This window comes from Microtus ochrogaster, chromosome 1, assembly GCF_000317375.1.
Source record: "Microtus ochrogaster isolate Prairie Vole_2 chromosome 1, MicOch1.0, whole genome shotgun sequence".
NCBI lineage: Eukaryota > Metazoa > Chordata > Mammalia > Rodentia > Cricetidae > Microtus > Microtus ochrogaster.
In genome coordinates this window covers 25389131-25400481 of record NC_022009.1, presented here as the reverse complement: position 1 = coordinate 25400481, position 11351 = coordinate 25389131, and the positions used below count along the sequence as shown (strand labels likewise).

At 49.5% G+C, this 11351-nt stretch overlaps 1 protein-coding gene across 5 annotated transcripts in view; it reads right to left on the bottom strand.

Annotated features, from left to right (window-relative positions):
* Adck1 (aarF domain containing kinase 1) overlaps window positions 1-11351 on the bottom strand; it is a 97268-nt gene that overhangs the window by 53290 nt on the left and 32627 nt on the right. For all 5 annotated transcript variants that reach the window (XM_013350821.2, XM_013350777.2, XM_026781989.1 and 2 more), the window contains one exon: window positions 6757-6960. In XM_013350821.2, coding sequence (XP_013206275.1) covers window positions 6757-6960 — 204 coding nt within the window. The remainder of the gene's footprint in view (window positions 1-6756; window positions 6961-11351) is intronic.

The following is an 11351-nucleotide window of genomic DNA, read 5'->3' as shown; positions in this document are numbered from 1 at the left end:
GAGAGGAGCAGACTGAGGAGGACTGGGCAGGAGCTGAGAGAGGAGCAGACTGAGGAGGACTGGGCAGGAGTTGGGGATATCGAAAGAGGACCAACCAGGCTGTGCAGCCACTGCTCACCTCTCCTCCAGTAACTAATGGCAAGCCATCCATTGTGGCTGACGTTAATGCTTCCCGCCATCCGTCTCCTACTCATTAAATTACCATTTTGTGGCCAAAATCTCTCCCTCTCATAATTGATAAAAATCTCCTTTTGATGTTCGGCATTATTGGGGGAAAATGTTTTTTATTCTTCATTGTGTTTTTAATATAAATGTATTTTTTATCAAGATCTGCCGGGAAGGCAGGACGAGGACAAGCCTGCAGGAGGGGTACTCTCCTCCCGCCCCACACTGAGCCTTCTGTTCCGTTCCCAGAACACTCCCTTGGTGGCCTTCTTAGAGACACTCTGGGGAGACAAGCCAGGTGCCAGGACAAACAAGAGTAGCATTCAGGCCAGGAGAAGCAGGTCAAAGGATCTACCGATGACTGAGGGCCAGTGAGACTAGCTGAGACCTGAGAACAGGCAAGCTGACCTCATCGGGCCCCTGCTGGAGAACAGGGAGACGAGCAAGGACTCCCAGGGCTAACACCATACCTGCACAGGAGGGGCTCAGTAAACACATGTGCATAACAGGAGGCCAGGGAGCAGACAGGTGGGCACCTGTGTTCAGTCTGCCCGTGCTCACCCACAGCAAGGCCACCCTCAGCAGAGTCTACAAGAAAAGAAATGGAAACTAGGAAGCCCAGCGCCGCAGAGCTAATAAACCAACGGGGAGTTTGGCTCCTGCCCATCAGTTCAATACAAACATCAGGGGTCCAAGCACACAGCTCGCCTCGAGGGCCATGTGGAGAACTGGGAAGGTTTATCTGGGCACCATCCTGACCTGCCCACTGTGCCCAGACACCAGAGCGAATGCTAATCTAGATGGAATTTTCTCTGTGGTTCTTTTGTCCGGTGCTGAGGTCAAAGCCAGGGCCTTGCGAAAGCTAGGCAAGGACTTTCCCACTGAGCTACCCTGGAAATCCAAAAGCTGGCCCTTGTCTCACCCTGTCTCACTATGTAGACCAGGCTGGCCTCCAACTCCCAATCCTCCTGTCTCCACCTCCACAGTTCTGGGATTGCAGACCTTCCCATCCAATTTATTAGGAAAACAGGTTGCCCTCCATATGTGAGTGGGCCTCCCTGAAGCGAGAGGGAAGTCTGCCAGCAGATGGCCTTCACATCTGAACCTGAACTACAGCACTGGCCGCTCTGCCAGCTCTGGACTTGCTAACCTCTATAATCACATAATCCAATGTTTAAAAAGCCAATGTATCTCTCTATTTATTTACATACATGCATATTATACATGCATATAAAAATACATATATTTATCTCTGTTCAGTTTCTCTGACTAACCCAGAGTAACACGGGAATGAAAATATCCCCAGCCCCGGCAGATAGCTAAGAGCCTAAAGGAAGGGCATCCTTCAGAGGACATTTTGTCCTACTTCCTCAAGGTCGCCCTGAGCCAGCTGCAGTCCTGTGTGTCCCTACCCGGGCTATCCCCTCCCCTACCTGCCCTTCCTTCCTGTCTTTGTTCTGGCTGGTATTGCACTCCACCATGTTGTCTCTCTGGCCACTACCCCCAGGTTGAATAATCAACTGACATCTTTAGGGCACAGGCTTCTTCTCTCTTCTTCTAAACTTTCGATCCAACCCGAGAAAAACAAGACAAACAAACCATCCTCCACACGTTCCTGTGGGCGTATCTACCTCGTCCTCGTTGACACCCCAAGATCTCTTCTGAGTCTCCATAGAAACTCCAGGCATGTATTCCACCAAGAACACTAAACACCTGCAACCTATAGCACTCGTGAGAACATGATGTACTTAACACCCTGGCAGTGATGGGAAGGCACACAATAAAGCCGCGTCTATATTCCTACACTCCTGGCAGTGGGGTTCAGCCGCGTCTATATTCTTACACTCCTGACAGTGGGGTTCAGCCGCGTCTATATTCCTACACTCCTGACAGTGGGGTTCAGCCGCGTCTATATTCCTACACTCCTGGCAGTGGAGTTCAAGTGCAAAGGACTATAAACGTGTTCTGGAGGACAGAAGCCACACAAGGGCTTCCCCTGAACAACATCCCACATTAGACTCTAGCCAGTGACCTCATTCTCTTTAGCCTCCCACACCGTTCCAGAGGTGATAGTCTATATTCCATGACAACAATAAACCTCCATCATTTCTCTTTGGATTGCTCTGTTTTGCTTTTCTATATTTCAACAAAGTTTCCTTATACAGCCCAGACTGGCCTCAAACTCATGGTCCTCTAATGTGGGATGTCCTGCTGTATATGTGTTGTTTTTATTGGTTGATAAAGCTGTTTGGACCAATGGCTTAGCAGAGTAAAGTCGGGCAGGAAATCTGAACAGAGATATATAGAGAGAGAGAGTAGGCGGAGTCAGAGAGATGCCATGTAGTTGCATAAGGAAGAAGACACACTGGAACCTTCCTGGTAGGCAACAACCTCATGGCAATATACAGATTAATAGAAATGGGTTAATTTAAGATGTAAGAGTTAGTTAATAAGAAGCCTGAGCTAATAGGCCAAACAGTGTTATAATTGATTTAGTTTCTACGTGATTATTCAGGTCAGAGAAGTCTCCGTTTACAGTTCTCAGCCTCTGAGTGCTAGGATAATGGATGTCCATACTGTGTTTACATGCTTGGACCATTTGCTGAAATGCGATACATCCTGACTCACCTGTGCTTTTGGGCAGGCACGTGTGTGTGTGTGTGTGTGTGTGTGTGTGTGTGTGTGTGATCAAAGATGGCCAATAATCATTATCACTTCCTAAGTTCCACTATCCCCAAACCCACTTGTAAAAGAGAACCACATCTCTGCACTACTGAGCCAATCAGGCTCAGTTTCTCAATGGCTTCCCTGCTCCACTATCTACACGTCACTCCCTTCCTCCTTCCTTTGCCCAGAACCCCTTCCAAGTCCTTCCCTCCCTCAGAGGCCCTTCAACGCACGGCCTCTGCTCCTAAACACTACACTCTAGTCAACAAAGCTCAGTCACATCCTGCCTGTTGCCTCTCCTATGACTACACCTTTGCTGAGCCTGTGTCATCCATCCATGAGCCCCTCCTCCCGTCTGCAACATCTCTAGCCCCACCAGTCTTCGAAGAACCTTGGTCAGATACCACAGGTTTCAGAAGATCTCTCTGCTTAAATGGAACCACTCTCTCGAAAACCCCTTGGACCCTCGTGTGACCGGGCATTTATTGCCTAGATCAGTCTATCTCCTGTCATGGGGTCTGGAATAAGGTAAAACCATTCCACATCAGGTTCCAAATAGTTCCCTTTTCGCATATTCCAGCTGTTTCTAGAAGCAAGGAAAAAAGAAAAAGGAAGGAAATGGTATTGAGCCACCCAAAAGGCTGTTAGAACTGGTGGGAGGCCCCAGAGGGTACATAAGATGAAGAAGGCATAAGGATGGGTTCGTGGCTGTCCAAGGGACTCATACATGAGGCCAAAGACTGGGTGGGGGCAGGAGGTGCAGAATTCTTGCCTCAGGATTAGGAAACAAAGAGAGACGGGATGGGGCTAACAATTCCCTTCAAGGGTCCCTGTGATGGTCAGTCTTAGCGGTCAATGTGATGGTATTTAGAATTATCACAGAAATGAACCTCCGTGTGTCTGTAAAGAATCCTCTCCGTTGGGTTCACTGAAGTAAGAAGACCCACCGTGAAAGGCCTGTGGCAGGCTGGGGTCCCAAGTCGAACAAGAAGGAGGCAGAGCTAAAAAGCAGCATTCACTGCCACGGGCTTCCTGACTGCAGGTTCACTGTGACAGCCTCCCACTCCTGCCACTGTGCATGACGGACTTCATGACGGACTGTGCCCTCAGACCGAGAGCCACAATAAACCCCTCCGTCCTGGCATTGCTTCTTATCCGGTATTTACCACAGCAATAAGAAAAGTAACTACGGCAGTTCCCGATGGCCTGAGGTCCTCCCAAGGGGAGGTAGAATGCCAGGGGCCCAGGGCTCAAGCCTTTAAAACACAGAGCTTTAGAGAACAGAACAGACAACAGCCTTGTGACTTAGGCCTGCACCTGCCCCCTTCATGGTGAAGAGGTGTTAGTCTGGCTTCTTTGGGTCATGCCCAAGAATAAAAAGAGCCTGAACCTCATTCCCAGGGCATCCCTTGGCAGGAAAGGGCCGGGGCTCCACCACACACCCCTGACTTGTGAACTTAGGTGCCATCTGCTGGCCAAAGAGGGTACTGCATTTGGACGTGTGGCCCTAAGGATAGTCAGGGAATAGGGGCTGACTCAGTCCAAGCCATGGTCACTTCTGAGACAGCAGGAAATGTCCCTTTCTTTGGAGACCAGCTCTTGGGCCTCCTCTTATTACTTTCTGCTGACCTTCACTTAGCCAAATGTCCCTCAGAACTCTTCTAATCCAGTCCCTATGCAAGGATGAAGCCCTTCGATGACCTTTTCTCTACACCAATAGGACCACCTGATGCCAAGGAGCTGCACTCACACAGTCTTTGAACTTGGGATGATCTTAAACTTAACTTGGCTGATGAGCCAAGGACTGGGGAGCTAGGAAAAGAGTGATATATATGATATTCAGTTTCTATATCCTGGAAACGAGGGGCGGAGCCCGGCTGCCATAGGAGGGCCTGCAGCTGGAGGGGGCAGGAATCCGCGCAGCCTGTCAATGCTGTCCTTAAAGAGAGAGTTCTTCCCCAGCAGTGTCATGGGAGGGGTTGGGGGAGGAGAGAGCGCAGAGTGAGTGATTTCCTCCGCCCTCACACCCCCACACTCACCTACCCTGCCTCCCACACAGCCCCGTTCCCCTCCCCTCCACCCACAGATGAAAAAGTGTGTCACCAGGGAACAAATGCCACCTTCCCAGGGGGTGGGGGGACTGCCTGAGTATCTATGGCACCGGAGGTTTCTGAGCTCCCCAGCAATGAGGGACAGCCACTCAGAACTGTGACCTGGACACCACTCTCGCAAGAGAACTACAAACTGGGGCAGTAGCCATACAGCCGCTAGGCTTAGGGCTACATGGCTAGAGGAAGCTGGAGAAGTCGGCCTGATACCCAGGAGACATCTTCCAAGCCCAGACATCCTGCAGCCAGCTGGTTGGCCCGCTGTGACTGCTGACACCTCTGACCTTTCACTTCCCTCTGCCCTGGCCTGGTCTAGAAGCCACTGACCTATTCTTGCCCCACCCCTCACCCAGATGATCCCAGGGGTTAATCTTCTACCACCTCTCTCTCACACCCACCCCTGCTGAGCTGCCATGCGCCAGCAGTGATGCCTCAGCACTGTTATTTCGTTTCAGCTTGGGAGGGGGGTGAATCTCACACTGTTGGAAGCCAGAGGCCAACAGTCTCAGCGAGAAGCAAAGGCAGGCCGGGCTAGCACCAGGTCAACCATGACTCTGCTGTCCTGGGCTCCTCTGTCCCAGCCCTGCCCCTCCTATCCTCCAGCTTTCTCCCTGACTCCAGCCCTAAGTCGGGTCTGCCATTCATTCCTTCTCTCTCCTTCTGGAAGAATCATTCCTCAGAGTTGGAGGCATCTGTGTCTGACCCAGGCCCCACAGAATCAGACCATGAGCCTCTGCAGGCCAGGCCATCACTGATAGGCAGGCACCCCTTGTCTGGGTGCTGGATACTTACCACCAGCTCCAAATATCAGGAAGGGGGCCTCTGTGCTCAAATTATGCTCAAATTTTAGCACACAGTGTCTCAAGGCTGGGCCTGAGCTGCTGCTCAGCCACCTGCAGTGGGTACTATAATCCTTCCCCGTGTCCAGAGCAAACCAGTGGGGGCCCAAGCAACCATACCCAGGTTTAGAAAAACAAAGCAAAAAACACCCTGCAGGTCACCATCTTGAGGGTGAAGGTGAGACAAAGGCCCTTTCTTCTCTTTCTCTGTCACTCCAGGGTACAGAACAGACATGACAAGCTGAGTTTTGAGGAGCTTCTACTTTAAGGAAGCTTTTTTTTTTTTTTGAGATAGGGTCTCACTATATAGCTCTGGCTGTCCTGGAACTCACTACATAAACCAGGTAGGCCTCGAACTCATAGAGATCCACCTGCCTCTGCTTCCCAAGAGCTGGGATTAAAGGCAGGCATGCAGTACCATGCCCAGCAAAAGCCTTCTGAGTGACAGACCACTGGAAATAGAATGGAGGAGGACCTCGGGCAGTAAGCATTCCTTCCCTGGAGATCAAGCAGGCTGGATAAGTGTCTACCAGAACCATCCCAGAGGAGCCGATGCAGTGAGCTGGACGGTCTGCTGACGGCATCCTAGCACAATGTGTTATCCCTCAGCTGCAGTGGAGTCTGCACTAGTTCTCACCTCACACTGCTGTGAGGACTAACTGTGACAGTGTCACCCACGACACCCATCAGCATGTAGTAAACCCCGAGTAGCTGACAGACTGTATTAGGTCAAAGCATCCAAACCACCTTAGGTCACCAGCCAACACTGCTGAATATGGACATCTCATATTTCAACTGATATTTTTTTCCTGATGGTCACTGAGGCTCCTTCTAGCTTCTGGTTTAGCACTGAATGTTGCTGAGACATCTGATTCCACATTAGTGATGGCCGCTCAGTACCCTAGGCCCAGGCAGCAGGAACTCTTTTGTAAGGGCTCCCCTTTGTTCCGGTCCCTCCCTGCTCCAGAACAAGGTACCTCCTTGCCCAGGTCTTCCCGGATGACCTGTCGGACCTCTTGCATGCTGCTCTGTGGGGCCTGACTGTGCAGCACCTTCAGCGTGCTCGTGTACTCCTCTGGCAGCAGGTAATCCAGAGCCCCCAGGTGCTGGCCCACCTTGATGAAGGTGCCCCGGTTGGCACAGCAGAGCTCACAGAGACGTCTGGCGGAGCGGAGATGCACCTGCAAGGGACAGGCAAGCCAGAGAAGTGAGAACAGCCTGTTCCCTAGACAGTATTCCCTTCTGCCTCTCTGCTCAAACACCTTTGTTTACTTCCCGGTGCCCAGGGCAGGTACACACACATACACACGCACACGCACATGCACACACACATACACACACGTGCACACACACACGCACATGCACACACACATACACACACATGCACACACACATGCATACACACATGCATACAGACACACAAACACATGCACACACACATGCACGCACACACATGCACACAAACATGCATATACACATGCACACACACATTTATATACACACACAAATACACACACATGCCCACATGCATGCACACACACACACACCCCTCTTTTCATCTTTTACTTTCCTGGTCCCCAGAGAAGTCAATTCTAATCTCACACTGAGACCAGCCTCTGCACACAGTCTGGTGATTCCAGTCTCCTCCCATTCTATCAAAGCTTAACTGGACGGAGCCTCGCTCACCACACAGCTATTAACCAAGGCAAACGTACTGGCTCGTTCAAGGGTATACCGAGCTAATACTTCTGCCACCTACTCCCCAGCCATCGAATACTTCAAGTTGTTTGCAGTTCCACCACTGACAGGTTGATAACAGTAATAATAGTAAATAATAACAACTATTCATATATATCATATTTTTTAATCCTCAAAGTAGTTCAGGGAGGCAGAGTTGATACCTTTAAAAGTAAGAAAATCAGTCGTCTTATTTAGAAAATAGAAACAAATATCCAAGGAAAGGCTACAAAACACTCCAAGTCTGGGGCTTCATTCCCACACATGGAGCAGACAGCTGGGCAGGTTTTCAATGACGAGACCCTTTATTGACACTCTGATGTGACTTGGTCCTACCTGCATTGAGAGGCATCCCTACATGCATCCAGGCTGGTTCTCCTGAGTCATCAGTCCAGCCCAGCTAAGGGTCTTGAGATTAGGGGGTCCTACCTTATTAGGTGTCAGATCCCGGAGTTACAGATAGTTGGATGCTGGAAATTGAACCCAGGTCCTCTGGAAGAGCAATCAGTGCTCTTAACTACTGTGCCAGCTCTCCCGCCTGGGAGCTACAGCTTCTGAGTAAAGATGGGCCTGACATGTAATTTAGGAGACAAGGAGCCCAGGGTGCTATGGGGACCTGTAATCTGCTTCCACCAACAAGGTAGCAAAGGAGTTTGAACCCTGAAGACAGACTTACACTCCCAGGTGCCAAGAAGAAGAATGATATAATTAGCAATAAACCCATGTGAAGAGTTAACCCGGATGGAAGAAATGTCTTCCTGTAAATTTAGTTGCCAGGTGAGTCACACAGCACACTGTTCCTTTAGACAGTAGTTCTCAACCTCTGGGGAATCAAACAACCTTTTCACAGGGGTCGCCTAAGACCATCAGAAAACACAGACATTTAAATATGGTTCATAACAGTAGCAAATTATAGTTATGAAGTAACAACAAAAATAATTTTATGGGTGAGGCTTGTCACACGGAGAGATTGTATTAAAGGGTCACAGCATGAGGAAGGTTGAGATCCCCTCTTCTGATAATAAGAAGAGAAAGTTGGGGGCTGGTGGGATGGCTCAGCAGTTGAGAATGCGTGCTGCTCTGGCAGAGGACTTGGTTTGGTCCCCAGCACCCACATAGGAGCTCATAAACCATCTGTGACTCCAGTTCCAAGGGATACGTGCCTTCTGACCTCTGTAGGAACTCAGCACATGCATGGGTCACACCCACACATGTGGGCAAACACTCAGACACACTGAATAAATAAAAATTTAAGAAAAGAAAAAAGAACCCTGCAGCCCTGAACACCCCCGTCCCAGCTCCAGGCTGTCTTCGGGCCCACAGGGACCCATCCATTTCCAACCCTGTTGTATAGTTCTGATGCTCATCACAACCCATTCTAAGGGAAAGCTATGGTCCCACAACCCCACCTCCCTCAGTGGAGTCCTCCAGCCTTGATGCAGACGGGGTCCAAGGGGCACCAATAGGCTGCTTCCTCTAGCAGGAAACAGTAAGAAATTATTCTGGACTTGGAGAGTGACCCCAAAGGAGTTAGAGTTGGGAGATCCCTGTGAAGTGCAAGAACGGGGAGCTGAGGATGCAGCTCATCTGGGAGAATGCCTGTCTAGCATCCATAGGGCTCGGTTCAGTCCCAGAACCACAAAGAACTGAAACCAGGGCAAAGCTATTCAGTGTCAGGCAGTGGAAGGACGTACGGAGCCAGGTTAAGTTAGCCATAGCTGTTGAGGCTAAGCTGGAGTTCTGAGACGAGATGATGTGGGCTATTGTGGGCAAACGACTCAGAACGTGTGAGTCTGTGTGGGGTCAGAGGCCAACATCCAATGTCCTCTTCGATCACACTCCACTTCAATCTTTGAGACAGGTTCTGCCACTGAAGCTGGAGCTCGTCCAGTCCTCTACACTGGCTGGCTAGTGAGCTCCAGGGCCCCACCTGCCTCCTGCCCCTAAAGGTAAAAGATATTAGTAAATCAAACCCCTGTAAATGGAACCATCTACACTGCCTCTCAGCTATGGCTCCGCCTCTTCTCTGATCCCACAGCTAGGCATCAGGTTTGGGCAGCAGGGGGATTCTTTAAGGCCTAAACAGAGGCCAAACATTGCCCTTCATGGTTCCAGGATCCAGAAGAGATGAGCAGCCAGCTGGAGCAGGCACGGCTCAACCTAGAACCTCACAGGTTAGTAGTGGTGGCCGTACCCTCCACATCTTATGGTCTCCTTCTGTGAGCCAACCAATGCGCTCCATAACATGTTGAGCACCCAACCATCTGTCCCTACGGTTTAGCTTGCTGCCATACCCACTAACAAGTTGCTCTGCCAGCCAGCAGGCTGCCCGAGAGGTGGAAAGAGCTTGCCTACCTCATCAGACCCAGCCTTGTTCTCTGCCCCAGCATCTCCACGAGTAGCTGCTATGTGCGTTTACCATTATCGCCATTAGAATCTCATTGGACCTCTTTTAAGAGTTAGCCATCTTTCACTACTTAATAATTCTTTACATCCAATTTCCTCCGTTCAAATTACTTATGTGATTAGAAGCTGGGTGATACACAGGGCTAAACCCTGGAATTAAATTTGCAATGATTAAGATGAAAATTGAGGGATTTTTCAGATCAAGGGAACTACTAAAGCCAGTGTGTGTGTGTGTGTGTGTGTGTGTGTGTGTGTGTGTGTGTGTCACTGTGTGTATGCGTGCCACTATGTGTGCAGCATATGTTGCTATGTGTGCCTGTATGTTATGGGGTGCCCTGGGAGCAAGTGTGTGTATGCACATGTGTGTATCATTGGCAGACCTGCCATTGTGCTCTTTAAGCTAGATTCCCATCTACATGTCCCTTTGGCTGTGAGTCCTAAAAAAGCATTGGCCTCATCCTGTCCAGCACCTCCAAAAGGAAACAGGGTTCACTGTCCCTCATCTGTGGCTTGAAACAGTGACAAATGTGTATCTTTTTTTTAATTCATACTTTTAAAATATTTATTTTTTTATTATGTATACAATATTCTTTCTGCATGTATGCCTGAAGGCCAGAAGAGGGCACCAGACCTCATTACAGATGGCTGTGAGCCACCATGTGGTTGCTGGGAATTGAACCTTTGGAAGAGCAGGCAATGCTCTTAACCGCTGAGCCATCTCTCCAGCCCCACTCATTCATTCTTGAGGGGATTAAGATTGATTAAGTAAGTACTGTGTCAGGTTGTTAAACCACATTAAAATATTTTTTTTATTTATCTGGATAAGAACTATTTCTCCCTTTTAATCCTCCACTTTCCTAGGACTGACTGCCTTTGACTTATCTGTACACTACGTGCTGAGGTAGCAGGGGTGAAAAGAAAGTGATGTGATCCTTGTTCACCTTTGACTTTTACAATGTGGTGTGTGGCCTGACATTGAAGAACCCTTTGGCCTTGAGCTCACTCTCAGGATGGCACTGAGCTTCTGACTCTCTTGTGCTGAGCTCCCAAGTGCTGGGATTACAGGCATGTCCTGCCATACCCAGTTCCTGCAGTTCTTGGGACTGAACACAGGGTTTTGTGAATGTTAGGCAAACACCCTACCAACTGAGCTACACCCCCAGTTCTACAAATAACTGTAAAATTATAATCTATAACAGGCTTTGAAGGAGAAGCATAAAATGCTTTAAGAAGCTGGTAACTAGGGAAACAGATGGAGTTTGGAGGTTAGAGAAGAAAAGGAAGCACTTTCTTCAGCAGAACTGTCCAGTGTTGGCGTCGGTCTCTTCAGCTGAGTTTCCTTTGATTAGAACCTAGAGTATGGAGGTTCCTATTGCCGGGCGGTGGTAGCGCACGCCTTTAATCCCAGCACTCGGGAGGCAGAGGCAGG